The sequence below is a fragment of the Rhineura floridana genome, chromosome 8, assembly GCF_030035675.1.
Source record: "Rhineura floridana isolate rRhiFlo1 chromosome 8, rRhiFlo1.hap2, whole genome shotgun sequence".
Lineage (NCBI taxonomy): Eukaryota > Metazoa > Chordata > Lepidosauria > Squamata > Rhineuridae > Rhineura > Rhineura floridana.
Window position 1 is genome coordinate 28,524,827 of NC_084487.1, and position 15,951 is coordinate 28,540,777.

Consider the following 15,951-nt stretch of genomic DNA (forward strand, 5'->3'; position numbering starts at 1 on the left):
AGAATAATGGAGAGAACAGGATTATGTGTACATGTGTGCCATAGCCATGATCAACAATAAATAGAATTTTGGCTTGGTTTATGAGTCAGATGCATTACTTCCAGTCAGCATCAGCCCTCGCCTCCTTGAATCCTGCGTGTGTAGGGCCGGCATTCGTGGGCACACTCCCCATGCCATGCAGGGCCCACTGAGGCCATTGCTTTGTTCCCATCCCCCTAGTGCTACCATCCCTGGTTGCTGCTTAATTATTGTTCACTGATTGTCTTTTAGTGTTATTTTGTTTTACTTTGATTGTATTACTTTTATACAATACTTTACTTTTAATATTTTATGCTTATTTCTTCGGTACAGTGCTCTGATATAAATTCTGCCTGTGACTGAACAAGTATATGGTGGGAAATTCAATTATTTCTCTGTTCTCTTGATAGGCCTTGCAACGAGCCAGTCAGATTATTGCTGAGATTCGAGAGACACACCTTTGGTGAATGGTTTCTCCAACTGGGTGAAGAAATGGATGACTTGAAAATTGCTAGCTGTTGTATACTTATGAACTTCTGTGTGTACTGCAGCATGTATAAATCTCCTCCTGTAAAGACAGTTCAGTTTGGCTTTTTATGGACAAGAAAGAATGCTGTACTTCACAAAACGAGTCCCAAGTCTGTTCTCCTTTGAGGGACCGGACTGACCTGGACTTGGAGAAAGAACCATGTAAAAATTCCAGTGCCTGGCTTGCTAAACGAGTTGCCTGTGGATAGGATGAACAGTGTAGTATTGTGATGTAGCCTTTTCAGCTGGATTTGCAATATAGGTTTTTCAACCATGAACAAACGACAACACAATATTTTCTTTAGTATGAATTAAATTGCATGCACTCTAAAATTTCAAGCGGATAAACGGCACAGTAGAAATACTGCCTGATAACTATGTAATGTGTACCCTCATGTTTTAGAATGTCAAAAGAAATATTTGGCCAACTTACAAACTGCATTGGTTATTTGTGTCCTTTTAGCTAGATACATACGGAATAAGTAGAGATTCTGCTAAATAATCAGAATTTTGAAGAATCCTATATCCCCCTGGCTGGGACCAAGAAACCTGGACCATCAACTTAAGATCCAGACTAAAAAACAGCAACATTAAAAAGTATTGTGGCAGATCAGGTTTCTCTTAAACAATTGTGGAACGAGGTAAAGAACCTTTAGAAACTATTGAAGTAAAGACAGCTGCTTCTTAGATTAATTTAATGGCTCCGACCCATTACTATGTTCTCAAGCTAATTTTAGGTGTCAGTGTGATAACTTGCTTGACTATCTACCATACTCACCAAAATCAACAGTAATTAGTTCCTGAAGATTTTATAAATTTTATGTTTAAAACACAATAGGTCTGTTCACACATGACACTCTTCCTGCATGGAGGAAAAATATGTGTCACGTTTGAAGTACCGTGTTTTTAGTTCACTGTGACGTGTGTATCCTAAGCAGCCATACTGCCTTACTCAATCAGTGTATGGGGGGGGGAGGGAATAAACCCTTGGGCTTCACATATTGTGTATAGGATTTTATCCACTCAGCTCTTGCACTACAGGCTGAAAATATTAATCTGATCTTAAATACAATTGAGACAAAAGGTTTTTTATATTTAATTAAAACATTCAGTAGCAGTTTGAAAACATGCTATTGCTGTCTTCTTCCTCCCCTTATATTATATTGAAACTTAAATGCAATGGTGCCATTAAGTGTGTGTGCACTTCACCTCCCTAAAAATCATACAGCAAACATAGGAAAATAAAATTGTGCTTTAAAATAACTTCTGCAGCTTTGACAAATCTGTAGGGCAAGGTATGTACTAAACTCAGTAGGAAGTGCTATGTTATTCTCCTGAGAGGTAACTTAATTCCTTCTAAGTTGAATGAAGCCGCACTAGCATCTGCCAACTTAGAATCACCTCTTATCTCATTCCCTCTATTATGATTAGGCATTCGTGCCATTGCTTATGTAGCCAAAAGGCAGCACCCCAAGCACATGAGGGTGGCATTAGGCTGCTTGAGGGAAATCCAGTGTTTGCAGAAGTACTCTCTAGCTAGCTAATCTCAAGGGAAACCCTCAAACAGCCAAAGAAGAATAAGTATACCCAGTGGCCATGAAATGGTGCTGACTGACATTTGGGGGGGGGGATGGGGGATGCCAGATGGACAGAAGGCCGGAATGGGTATCTTAGGGAACGGGAACACTCTACTACAGCAACATTCAACACTGATGGTGGTATAAATGTAGACTGCAGCGTTCATGCTTGACTAACAAGTAATTGTCTGTCAAAGGTGAAACCTTGCAGAAGCCACACTTTTTTTTTTTAACCTACTGATAGTATAAATCAGGTCTAGCCCTCCAGATTTTGCTGAACTACAACTCGTATCAGCCCTGGCGTTTGGTCATGCTTGCTAGGGCAGATGGGAGTTGTAGTTCAGCAACATCTAAGGGCCAAAGATTTCCCATCTCTGATTTAAAACCTCACCCTCATCAGAAGATTTCAAGATAGTGTACGAAAGTGTGAATAAAGCATTTAAATATACAATCACCCTATTCCTATTCTGGCACATATTGTCATTCATAAATACCCCCTTTAAGTGGTCCTTAGAGGTGGATACTATTTCTAGGTCATAAGGTTGTAGGGCAGAAACAAACTTTCCAGCCTAGATACTGCATCTCAGTTCATGACACTTCTATGGTAACGATGGATTTTGAAGCACATGCTACATTTTCAAAGATAAGATGTTGAGAGTATAGAATAGATCACAGATGGATAACCAACTCTGTTAGAATTCCTAAAGGGAATCTTGCCCTGAAAAAACATTCACCTACATCAGGAATGAGCAACTGCCAGCCTGCCAACCAAATGTAGCCCCTGGAGCTTCCTTGCTTGACCTGCACCATCCTCTCTTCACCCCACCCCTGCTGCAATTAGGCTTGGGTCTATTGGCTCCAACAGACATCTTAAGGGTGGGGGTCTGTCTACCTTGAGGATGCTGCTGGGAGGGAAGGTTAACCCACATTTTCAACATCACACACCACCCCTTCAGCAATTAGGCTTGAAAAAACACTAAAATTCTTTTTTCAAGCCTATTTGGGGGGGGGTATGGTGTATGTTTGCAGGGGTGGCCATGGCCACATGAGGCATGTGGCACCTGAAGAGCTAGATGAGGGAATGCAGCTTTGGGGCAATAAAAAAGTTTCCTAGTAAAGATCGGATTGCCCATCAAAACCTTAACTCTTCACACTGCCTTGAAGTTTGCAAATAGACAATTTCAATCTTGCGTAGTTCAAAGCAGTCACAGTATTAGCAGCTGTGAATAAATTTAAAACAGCTAATGAATACTCATAATGCTGTATGAATACTTTCAGTACTGCTTGCACAGGACACAGCACACCAAATTTTTATAAAATTAGCATGCTAGGTACATACTATGTACTTTGACTGCATTTAGAGTGATTTTTCTTCCTATCTTTAGTAACATAATGTATCCAAGGCAATGGAAGTCTTCTGATATAGCTGTACATATTTTAAAAAATTGTCCAGTGCAATTTATGATCATCGAAAATTAGTAAATTGAAGATCATTAGCTTATAAAGATTGAAGAGCAGGCATCCAGCATCAGTACCACATGTATGTAGTTACTGTTGTAAATAAAGCTGACTGTGTGAAAGCGACAGTTTTACATCAATAAATCACTTTTCAAAGTATGGTCAGTTTAATGTCACTTGTTGAGATCACTGTTAAAAGTGTGGGGGTAAACACTAGGCCACAGTTTCAAATTCTGTTAAGACAACATTTGAAGTTACTAACTTTTCAAAAGTTGAAAAACTGGCAAGCTACTCATTTGTACAAGCAGGCTCTGTATGTGTTCTTTAAAGAGGTAAAATTTAACCCAAACTTTGCTAGGTAAACTCTTATCTACCATGACAAACTGGACAAAAACTGCTATTGGATTACAAGCCCAACCATGACCGCATGCACATAATGAAGCTCTGAGGAGGTAGACAAGCAACGCTAAATTGAAATGAACTAAGCTTAAAAACAAAAAACTCTCACCATAAGTTGGGAAGGTGGTAACAAACACCTTTAGATCTGCTAGACATCTGTACTATCTTACTTCCATATGTGAAAGATAAACTACAGCCTGATCTGCAAATCCCATGCTCTAGTACCTACCAAGTGCAAGGAAAGTCCTCATGCCTACTACCATTCTCCATGTATATTCATTCATCCTAGAGCAGAGCCTTGGGGCATGCAGACCTCTCTCTCTCACACACACACAGACACACGCACTGAGCTTTTTGCTCTAAGATGAATACAAAACTGCAGAACATTCAACTGAGGTGACAAAACTGAAGTACTCAAAGTACGTGAAATCTACTTTCTTATTTTTTTTTCCAAATGCCGAATAAAAAAGACCACACATCAGGAGAAATGAACAACTATAAAAGGATAAAATCAGGATAAGATACTGTTATATGACACTAATGCATGTAATATAACTTTGAAGATTCACTTAGCCATCTTTATTGTAGACAAACTTTTTATAAGCAATACTTACGACAGTCTTCAACAGCTGCATTCTTTGGATCGAATCTGCATTGCAAATTAGCATTCCCATGTGTTTCATGATTGAAGTATGAAAATACCATCTACAAACAAGTCTCACACAGTGAGCCCATAGGCATCCCAGAGTTCTTGTGAGTTATTTGAGGCATGTTCTCAAGTTTGTCTTTTTGAAGTCCTTGAAGCAAAACGCACTTTTAACATACCAGAAGAAACTTAGATGTTTTGCTCTTCATGTGACAACTGAAGCCATTTTACAACATAGTAGTTTCTCTTTCCAACCTTAAGGAGTGATAAGCCATTACTGAAAATATGTTGTCCAACAACTAGAACAGCATCAGGATTGGTTACTTTACTGTGGTTTATAGAAACTCCACCGCTTGTTATATCACGATACCTTGAAAAAGAAATTGTACAGTCAGATATTGCTAAACCACCTTAGAACAGTTTAGAAGAAATCTTGTCAGGGATAACAAATTGGGCTAGGAAGTCTCCCAGCCCAAGACCTGCACACAGTAGCAGATAGCATGGTGAAGCTGTGCTGCTTACCTGACCTCCCTCTGGTTGAGTTGCTGCAGTATACTGGGAGAGGTGAGGCAGTGGCAGAAGCTGCAGATTGACTTCACCACTCCTTCTCTGTCCCTAGCAAACAACTAGGACAAAGCAACAACTTGGTCAGGGGAGGGGGTCAGCCCCACTGTGTCATCTGCTACTGCCTATGGGTTGAAAGTCTCAAAAGCCAGGGAGACTGTCCTAGGTCCATACAGTAGGATCCTCCAACAAAGCAGAAGTACAGATAAATCTGAAGTTTGTTTCTGGACTAAGTAGCTACAGAATTAATGCTACAGAATAAGCGTGCCTACCTAAGAAAATGTTAGAGCTTCATGTCTGAAGTTAGTGGGTCATTACAATTGCCACCTTAGGCTCCTCCTGGGAGGAAGGGTGGGATATAAATAAAAAACTAAATAAATAAATTGATTGATTGTTCACAGTCAGTTACGGATTGACCTTGTTCTCTCTTTCCCCCCTTCCGCTACTGTACTTGACTAGTCTTGATAACCAATGTGGTGTGGTGGTTACAGTGTTGAATGAACTTGGGCCAGTCCCTACCTCTTAGCCTAACCTACCTCACAGGGTTGTTGTGGGGACTAAATGAAGAGGGGGAGAACCATGTATACCACACCTTGGGCTCCTTAGAGAAAAGGTGGGATACAAATGCAATAAATAAAATGTGGAAACACAAACAAACTTTAAATTTTTCTGTTAATCTATATTTATTTTACATGGAACCCTATTGTCGAGGGTTATAATGCTTGACTTCAACATTCGGGGTTTTTTCCCCCTGGAAAAAAAAATCAGACTTGCGCTCAATGGTCCAGTTCAAACATGTCAAGCTGCCTATTCTGCAATGTTACACAGATCTATAGTTGGAACATGTGAATTTTTATATCAGTAGGGCAAAAACATATAGTAACATGCAATATTTTTAAAGCAGGTTTTCAAAAATTAAATTTTTGAACAATCTATTGAACTGCCATATAAGCAAAGTGTAGCAGGATGAAGCAGAAGCATTGCTTTAGAAATGTCAATATTAACTTACCCCTTTGGTCCATCTGCAATAGCATTAGCTTTCCGACACAAATCAAGTACTGTTGTTCCAGGTTCAAGCATCAATTCAACATATGGAGCTTCCCTAAAGAGTTCCTGTAGTTCTTGGTCAGACATAGTCTCCAGTGCTGATATATCACTGTAATAAAGGGCCCTTGTACATCTGTATTTAAAAAAATAAGAGAGTGATAATCAACATTTACATTATGACTAAGACTTGCAGAAGAAGAAGGCTAGGACTGGGGAGGCTAGCTATGAGTGAACTAGAAAAGGTCCTCAAATGCAAAGATGTATCACTGAACACTAAAGTCAGGATCATTCAGACCATGGTATTCCCAATCTCTATGTATGGATGTGAATGTTGGACAGTGAAAAAGGTGGATAAGAGAAAAATATTTGAAATGTGGTGTTGGAGGAGAACTTTGCGCATACCATGGACTGCAAAAAAGACAAATAATTGAGTGTTAGAACAAATTAAACCAGAACTGTCACTAGAAGCTAAAATGATGAAACTGAGGTTATCATACTTTGGACACACCATGAGAAGACATGATTCCCTAGAAAAGACAATAATGCTGGGAAAAACAGAAGGGAGCAGAAAAAGGGGAAGGCCAAACAAGAGATGGATTGATTCCATAAAGGAAGCCATAGACAGATGCTCTGGGAGGTCACAGATTCATAGGGTCGCCATAAGTCGTAATCAACTTAATAATAAGTATGTGCCTTATGTAATAAGGCATATAACAACATGACTTCCAGAAATAACTTACCAATTTATGCAGAGGAATAATCTTCCCACTGTATTTTTGTTTGATATTTATAAAGCTGAAAAATCCAGGAAGCGAGGGATATAAGTTTAATAAATAAATAAATAATCAACTAAACAAACTATGTTTTTTACCTCTTAGCAGATTCCAGACCTTCCTTGCCATGAACAAGCTTAGTTACTTCAGCAGCAAGACGTTTCTGGGGGGCCCACTTCTCAGGCTCTTTAGCATGCATTTCCATAATATGATTGATTTCCGGAAGAGGGAGGAAAGTGAAAAGCTTCAGGTACCTTCAAGGGAAAATAGCCACATTGTGTTTCTTTACCAGACAATACAGATTTACATTTATTACTGCTCCTCAGTCTGTGTTCATTTACTACTACTTAAAAAAAATAAAATAATATAACCTTGTTAAAAATGATTGAGTAAAAATAACAATGCATTTTCCTTGTTTTGCTGAAAATACTGAACCTATGACTTCCTACACTTGCAATAACAAGAGGGGAAAATGCTAAGTCTGTAGTAGGAAAAGGAGCAACAAAAAGTCTTGTGGCACCTTACAGTTTAACTTTTTATTGTTTTTACAGTAACAACATGTGCTTGGGATATAAGACTATTTCTGCACCAGCAAAATATCACAAACTCCCTGTGCAATAAATTCAGAGACAGTCAAAGATGTAGCAGAACCTAAGTGAAAATGTCAAAGAATACCATATGCGTCTTTTATATTACAGATCATATGTCAAGCAAGAAAATGTTATTGTTTATGAAGCTTTAATAAAATTTATTTGCCAACAAATCCCTAAAACCAGGGCATATTTTGAGTGCTGCATTAATTATTTTTAACTTGGCGTACAGCACTTCTCAAAGGAACTCAAGGTGGCATACATAGCTCCATCTCCATTTTATTGTCACGAGTCACAATCTTCTTGCAAGGTTGGTTAACTGAGAGAGTTTGATTGCCCCAAGGTAAGCTTCATGGCTGAGTTGGAATTTGATCCAGAGTCTCCACATTCCTAGTATGATACTCTTAACAACTACAACACACTAGCAAAGCAGTCCTTTTGTTCTTAACATACGTTTTTCTAGAACAGTAATTCATGCAGGAGATCTATAACAGACGTACTTGCCTTTTTACAGTGTTATCTGGCTGTCTGACAAAAAACTGATATAGCTCAAATGGAGAGGTCCTATTTCTGTTTAGCCAAACTGCATTGCCAGCAGATTTTCCCAATTTATTCCCAGTAGTACTTGTAATAAGAGGCACAGTTATTCCAAATACATCTTCACCTGTTACCCTAATAGGAACAAATGACAATACTTAAGTCATACTACTGGTCAACAAAACACAGTACACATCCATCTCAAGAGCTACAAACACTTCTAAAACAGAAGACAATTCTTAGGTATTTTTTAGCTTCAGCTACCTGTCAAAATCTGTTGCTTTGCTTACTCCACAAACTCTCCCATCAGTCACTTGCATGTTTATGCCCAGATCCTTTAGAACCTCCTGACAGTCAAAAGGCCCAGTTATTATGTACAGATACCCCCCTCCTGAAGAAGTTAAATGGCAGGATTATCACTCAGACCAGTTATATTTTGTTGACTAGTTCATTCAAAACTCACATGCCTTGAATACTAGAGCTCCTCAAAGAAGTCCAATAAACTTTAAACACTGGCTGTGAAAGATGCTGCTGCAGGGAAAACATTGGCAGTTGCTTCATAGTTGTATCAAGTGTTTTGACTCCTTTTGTGTTATTTTTTGTTTTATTTTGTATTTGTCTACTCCTTTTCCTTCAAGCCCCTCTCCCACCCTGCCAGACCTACTGTGTCACTGGAGAGCCAACGCCAGTCAGTTTAGAGAATACTGAGCTAAATGGTCTGACTCAATATAAGGTGGCTATGGTCCTACCTTTCTTTCAAGTTTAGTCCACAAAAGTTCATGCCATAACAAATAAACAATATTAGGCTATTTTTGATGTAATAGATTAACACAACTACTCCTTCCTTCTGCAAGATATCCTTGCAAAATAAGTCACATCCTTCTTTTGCAAAATAGCCTTTTGATGACGCTTTTGTTTCCAAAGTGCCAAGTCATCTACCCCTGCCCTTTATAAACAAATACAAGCTTATGCTATCATTGGTAACAGCCAATAGAAGGAACAGCAGACCACATTGTGGAATCTGCTTCAATAGTAAGTATATGATTAACCGACTATCTGCTCTCAATAAGCTCCTTCATGGGTGGGTTTCAAGCTGGATGAGCCATGTGCTAAGTTCTGTGCCATTTGAAGGAGGGGGGTGAAGAAAACACAAACTAGATTCTCTGTTGAGAGGTTGGGGTGGGGAGATGCTGTCTGTTAGTGTTGGTGCCAGCACTAACACAGTAGGGCCCCGCTTTTCAGCATTCCGCTAATACGGCAGTTTTCAATTAGAGCAAGGCTCATACGGCGCTTGTTCCGCTTTTACGGTGTTTTTCGGCATGACTCGCTTAGCAGCTGAGTGTCAGGTGCCATTTTATTGACAGAGTTCCACTTTTCTGCGATTTTTGCTTTTCGGTGGGGGTCTGGAATGTAACCTGCCATATGAGTGCGACCCTACTGTATAGGGTTTTCCTTCTCTGTACATATTCAACAGTAGCACTGGAATGTAATGGAGTAATTAAGAGTATTTTTGTACCGTATAAAATCAGCTATGATTTCATTACCTGCACAGAAAGCTAGCCTTCGCTTAACTGCTCCTCACTGCCACCTGCCTCTTTCCTACTCTTCACTATTGGCCCTTGATCCTTCTCCTTATCTTAGCTACATGCAAATATGGAAAGCCTCTGGCCAGAAACTATCTCTTCTGCATCCTGCACACTGGTACCCTATAATAATATTTATCTGCATAAAATATGGAAATAGCTATGTGGGCCCAAGCACTTGTATCAGCCCTTTCCTGGTAGAAATCAAAACAAATAAAAAACCCATGCAAAAGTCTTAGACTGTGACCCATTTAGCCACACTCTTACCTGCTTCCTAGCAGGGATTAATAGGGCATAGGGTTAAAGAAACGTAGATGATTTACAGAATTATTATTAATGGGTTGTATCCAATGCTAGTCCTACTCAGAGTAGATCTATTGAAGTTATTGAACATTAATTTCAATGCGCTTACCCAGTGTAAAATTTAGTTGGATACAGCCCATCATTATTAAACTTGTCAGTCGTTTGTTACACAGAGGTCTCCAAGTGACTTACAATGCATAAGGAACACAAACATATTAATCTGCCTTATAATGTTAGATCATTGGTCCATTCATCTACTCTGACTGGCAGCAGCTCCCAAGTCTCATGTAGTCTTTTTTTCCCCAAGACATTTTAATTTAGAAATACAGGGAACCAATTATGGGACTATCTGCAGTTATTGCTGTGTAAGAGATGTACCACTTCCAGAAATGAAGATATAGTGGGGGGAAACTCCCCCACCCACCCTTTTTGGAGGAAAATGTAAATACATGAAATTTTTCTTTATTAGTTCTAAACTAGGAATGTGCTGTTTTCCATATTTATTAATTTTAAAAGTAAAAATGCCTTCGCATTATTCAGACAATAATTGCAAATATATCCAGTGTGAGGGAGCAGCAAGTTACTGCACTCTAAGGTACCAAACACCAGTGGGGAGGGAAAGTACAGCAAATTCAGGCAATACTTCTAGTTTCTTCTCCAACTCCATGTCTTGATATTTGAAAACTAATGCAAACCTATACAGAGTATGTCTTTACACAGTAATTGTTTATATGCCTACATACACTTCCAAGCCCAGTTCAAAGTGCTGGTTTTGACCTATAAAGCTCTTTATGGCTCAGAATCCCAGCATCTTCTGAAACACCTCTCCAGACATGAACCTACCTGGACCCTTAGATCTTCTTCTGAGGCCCATCTCCAGGTACCACCTCTGAGGGAGGCTCAGAGGTTGGTGATAAGGCAGAGAGCCATTTCAGTTGTGGCACCGCATCTGTGGAATGTGCTCCCCAATGAGGTCTGCCTGGTGCCTTCGTTGACATATTTTCAGCACCAGGTAAAGGCTTATGTTTTTCCCCAGGTATTTGATAAACTAAGAAGATGTTGTTTGTGTTAGTGTGCTGCCCAAGCTTTCTGTGGCTATATGTGGGTGGGATTGTTTTATTATTTTGTTTTATGGCACGATATCATTTTGGTTTTTAATAATGTTGTATGTCGCTTGGAGACTGGGTAACAAGTGACTAATAAATCCAATAAATAAATAGCATATAAACTCTATTTGGTTGAATGTGCAGTATATAAATGTAATAAACAAAAATAATTACTAGAAACTATTTTGTGGGGCTCATTATTTCAGAAGAGAAAAAAAAATACACAAGAGTTTTCCACTCTGTTTTTTAATGGGAAAAACGGGGGTTAATGCCTCAGTAAAAAACAAATACCACCACACCTCTTATTTCTGTAAGTGAACTGTGGCCAAGTTGGCTCTTATTTAAGGCTTATAATTGTTGTTTTAGTTTATGATCCATTTAAAAAAACTGACAAAGATTACAAATGAAAAATAAAGCAACTCCCCATAATAATTCTTCCTCAAGGGTCAGCTGGCAGCAGCTGTTCCAGCAGACTGCAACAGTTGGGAAAGATAGAAGGCAGGGCCAATTCTATCAGCGCTACTGTAAGAGCAGCTCCTCCTCTATCTCAACAGTCACCAGCCATTCCAAGAGGCCGAAGAAGTGGGAGGGATGGGAAGCTTGGCCCATTCTCCTCTCCTAAAAGGCAAGCTCCATCAGGCTCCTCCGGACTCCGAACTTCCCACAGGCATGTGGTTGACCACTGTGAGAACAAGATGCTGGACTAGATGGGCTATTGGCCTGATTCCGGCAGCTCTTAGCCAGCTGGTTCAGGCCAATGGCACTTCTAGTTTAGCATCCTGTTCTCACAGTGGTCAACTAGATGCCCACGGGAAGCCTGCAAGCAGGACCTGAGTGCAAAGAGCACTCTCCCCACTTGTTATTCTGAACAACTGATATTCAGGGCCACACTGCCTCCAACAATGGAGGTAGAACATTGCCATTCATGGCTAGTAGCTACTGACTGTAGAGCCGTTATGTTCTTAGCAGTTTCCATTTCTACTAGTCATTATAAGAGCTACCAGATAACTTTAAGAACTGGTGCCTGCGCAATACCATGCCTTTTCGATTGTAAGAGAGCAGTAACTGTCGTTTTTATTGACTGCATGCAAGCTGCTCTGGGAGCCTTTTCGATTTAAGAGCCGCATGCCAATGGTCTAAATATGTGTGTGTACTTCCTTCAAGTGGATTCCGACTTATGGCGACACTATGAATAGGGTTTTCATGAGGCTGAGAGGCAGTGACTGGCCCAAGGTCACCCAGTGAGCTTCATGGCTATGTGGGGATTTGAACCCTGGTCTCCCAGGTCACAGTCCAACACCTTAACCACTATACCACACTGGTTCGTCTAATTATATAGTTCCCCCTAACTCCCCCTTATCGCGTACTTGGAGACAAGCTCGTATCCTGACATGATGTTGCCCATCTGATCCGCTCCTCCCAGCTGGACGCGGCAGCCGTGGTGACGGTGCAAGTGCAGAAAGTCGTAAGCCTGCAGGGCCGGGTACAGGAACTCGGCTAGGCCCATGCCCTCAGGGCTGCCCAAGCGGGCCTTGCAGCTCTGCCTGCTCAGCAACGTGCCCATGCGCAGGTGCCCTCCGACGCCGCACAGGAACCCGACCACGGGCTCGCGCTCCAGCCAGCTGGCATTGTCCAATACGGTGGCCCGGCCCAGGCGCGAGACCTCCCCCTGCCAGAAGAGCTCGCGATGGTTGTCGAAGAGCCGTTGGAGCCCCTCGCATAGGCCCAGTGCGTGTCCCCGAACGCACTCCTCGGACAGCACCTCGCGCTCCTTGGTGCGGCCGCTGGGGTCGCCCAGGCGCGCGGTGGCCCCGCCCACCAGTGCGATGACGTCATGGCCCGCGCGCTGGAAGTGCAGCAAGCCCATGACGGTTAGCAAGTGCCCGACGTGAAGCGAATCGGCCGTGGGGTCAAAGCCGCAATAGGCGGTCACAGGCGGGCCGCCCGCTTCCAGCAGGTTGAGGAGCTGTTCCTCGGCGGCTTGAGGCGGGAAAATATCCTGGAACAGACCCCGCTCGCACTGAGCGGCTAGGAGTCCCTTGGCCAGCGCCAGCCTTGCTTGAGGCTGTGGCTCCGGCCGCTGGTGATGGAGCTGTCGCCGTTTCTCAGGGGCCAGAAGTCGAGGGAAATTTGTCCTCAGATCGACAAGCCAGCGGTGGCCAACTCGTAATGCGGGCGCCGCCATTTTAGCTACGCAAAGACGTGTGCGCGTAGAGCGCAAAGCATGTTGGGATGGAGGTGGGGTTGAAAGGCTCCGCCTTCACCTCTTTGAGTAGTTCGTGAGAATGTTCAGAGGGATGTCCGTGTCAGGTGGTGAAAACAGCGAGAGTCTTAGGGCACCTTAATACCACATTTATTATGATATTAGCTGTCATGGGCTAGACTCAGTTGTAGCCAGGGTGGGGCAAAATTGGTGCACCACTACTCTTTGAGCTGTGCTTTCCCCCCCTCCCCGACTTTTTTGGGGGAGGGTGAAATTGCCTTTTTTATTTGTTTGTGAAATGACAGACAATGACAGCCTCCATTTAAAGAATGACAGCTTGTTTTAAGAACTGGAGTAATGTAAGAATAGGGCCCTCCGAATAAGGCAGGGCAAGTACACAACAAGAGGGAAAAGTGATCCAAGGAGGACGAAGGAGAGAGCAAGAGAGACACCACCTCACCCCTCAATCATGACCATCACTCTCCGTGGGTTCAGCAGCCCCTCGCCTCCTTTGGGAAGGGGTCAACAACAGCCCCAGAGACAGCGGTAGCAGTGAGCACAGCTGAGGGGAATTAGGCTTTTGGGCACTCCTCTCAAAAGTAACAGCAGCAGCTGAGGCCAGTGCCTCAGTAAGCACCTTGGCGATCATGGAATGCATTGCAGTGTGCACTACACCAAAGACAAACAGCACTATTCTGCCAGCATACTATCAACTATAATATTATTTTCATAACTGCTCTGCTTTAAAAAATCCATCCTCTTGGACCATTGCTGGTTCTGGCTGATGGTGTTTAACATCTGGAGGACCTTGAGGACAATACCATGATACGAGCAATACCTTGCAATATCAATCTACTGGTTGGCTGCAACAACTTGAGTTTATGGTAGCCTTTGTGGCCACCTTGAGTGTGAGGTTGAAGTTTGTGTTATGATTATGTAGTTGAGAGCGAGTGGATGGAAGAAGTTTTATTTTCCCCCAGCCATGGAGAGAGCCTGCTCTGGTATAGAACTGGGTCCCTCTCACATGAGAGATGGGAAAGAAGTATTCCATGGTTGTGGAGGATGAGTCTTTTAGTGCTTCAGAGATGGGGAGAGTATCTTATATGTGTATGCTTGGCAGTGATTCTTTGTAAGTGAATTGTTATAACGTTGAGTGCAGGTGATTAATAATAATAATAATAATAATAAATTTAATTTCTTCGTCGCCTGTCTGGCCAATGGCCACTCTAGGCGACTTACAAAATTATTAAAATACAATTAATAAAATACAATAAAAACAATAGATCTACAACAACAATATTAAAACTGGGTAGGAGGCATTACAATTATATCGATTAACCCTCCCCGGATTGATTGATTTATGAGTGGTTGGTTGATATGTGTGAAGCAGTGAATGATAGTAGTGGTTGTATGGAGTGGATGGTGAGTGGTTGTATGAATATGTGTTACGTTATACTGCCTTGTAATACTCTTGACTTCTATATTGTGTTTATGTATATGGATATTGTTCATGTATTTCATTAAGTAAATTAACTTGTTATGATTGTTATTGTACTGTATGTATTCTGTTACTGCTTTGAGATCTTTCTGACAGTAAGCAGTCTATAAATGGAAATATAACAACAAAAGTGTCATCTGGAAGAGCCTCCAAGAGTCTGCTCACTCGAGACTTTCTCTGACTGAGGGTGGATTTTTCATAATCACAATCAACCTATAAATTACTTAAGTGATCCTGCCAAAAACAGCCTGCATAGCAACATGACCCTTGAAGAGTGAAATATATTAGAACTTTGTATTATGGGCTAGAGTTAGACTCCACCCCTTGGACTTTCCTTTGCTCTGCTTTTCATTTTCAGTTGTGTTCTCTACCTAGCCAGTAATAAAGAAGCACATTGTTTTCACCTGCAGTAAAAAGTGAGAGATTTTTTCCCTGCATTTATTATGATGAGTAGAGCAGGATTGAGTGTTTGTTGCTAAAGGGTGTAATAAAAAGATAAAATGCTATGAGAAAAATAACAAAGGTACCCTTTACTCCTTTAAAACACTCTTTGTACTCACAATTATGATGGCTATTTCCCCCCTTTTTCTTGAGTACCCAATGGCATAGGATGAAAATAGCACTAGAAGAACAGAAACCTTGTTATACACACTGTAGCTAGCTGGCCATCTAAACTGTGACTCAGACCTCATTTCTTATTTTCCCAGTATGTGCATCTCAGTGTGAGGCCTTTTCAGGATTTCTGGACAGAAGAATCAACACAGCAATCAGTTGAAAAAAATCCAATTGCTTTCCATAATTAGTTTCCAATCACTTAGTATTAGATAGCAACCACTTAATTGTTTCCTTTGGTTGTGCAACAGGAAGGAAACTGTAAAGGTCAGGAAGGAACAAGACTAGAACTAGGGGCTATCAAAGAGGAGTTATGTCCTTGTTCACTGTATCCTTAACATCCTTTTTTCTTATGAGACAAAAAATAGCCAGTAATTTAATTCCTGGTGTTAACTAAATTTTCTGTTAACTTGACCTTTACATAACCCATTTTGTGAGCTTACACACACTCTGCATGAAGGAGTAGTGAGGGGGAAGGTCACTGCCTTTCCCCTGGCCTAACCCTCATA

The 15,951-nt window shown here is 41.3% G+C and overlaps 3 protein-coding genes across 6 annotated transcripts in view; 2 read left to right on the forward strand and 1 right to left on the reverse strand.

Annotated features, from left to right (window-relative positions):
* DNM1L (dynamin 1 like) overlaps positions 1-3,740 on the forward strand; it is a 46,163-nt gene extending 42,423 nt beyond the window's left edge. For all 4 annotated transcript variants that reach the window (XM_061638729.1, XM_061638731.1, XM_061638730.1 and 1 more), the window contains one exon: positions 429-3,740. In XM_061638729.1, coding sequence (XP_061494713.1) covers positions 429-485 — 57 coding nt within the window. In that variant the 3' untranslated portion in view covers positions 486-3,740. The remainder of the gene's footprint in view (positions 1-428) is intronic.
* Positions 3,741-4,532: 792 nt separating this feature from the next.
* On the reverse strand, positions 4,533-13,349 carry YARS2 (tyrosyl-tRNA synthetase 2). Its single transcript, XM_061638737.1, has 5 exons — positions 12,497-13,349; positions 8,105-8,272; positions 7,109-7,264; positions 6,200-6,370; positions 4,533-4,996 (listed from the first exon to the last, which is right to left on the reverse strand). The coding sequence occupies exons 1-5, from the start codon at positions 13,312-13,314 to the stop codon at positions 4,816-4,818; spliced, it is 1,494 nt and encodes a 497-aa protein (XP_061494721.1). The 5' UTR covers positions 13,315-13,349; the 3' UTR covers positions 4,533-4,815.
* LOC133390329 (cytidine and dCMP deaminase domain-containing protein 1-like) overlaps positions 9,134-15,951 on the forward strand; it is a 45,511-nt gene continuing 38,693 nt past the window's right edge. Inside the window, exon 1 of the mRNA XM_061638739.1 lies at positions 9,134-9,169. The gene's annotated coding sequence lies outside the window, so the exon portion shown is untranslated. The remainder of the gene's footprint in view (positions 9,170-15,951) is intronic.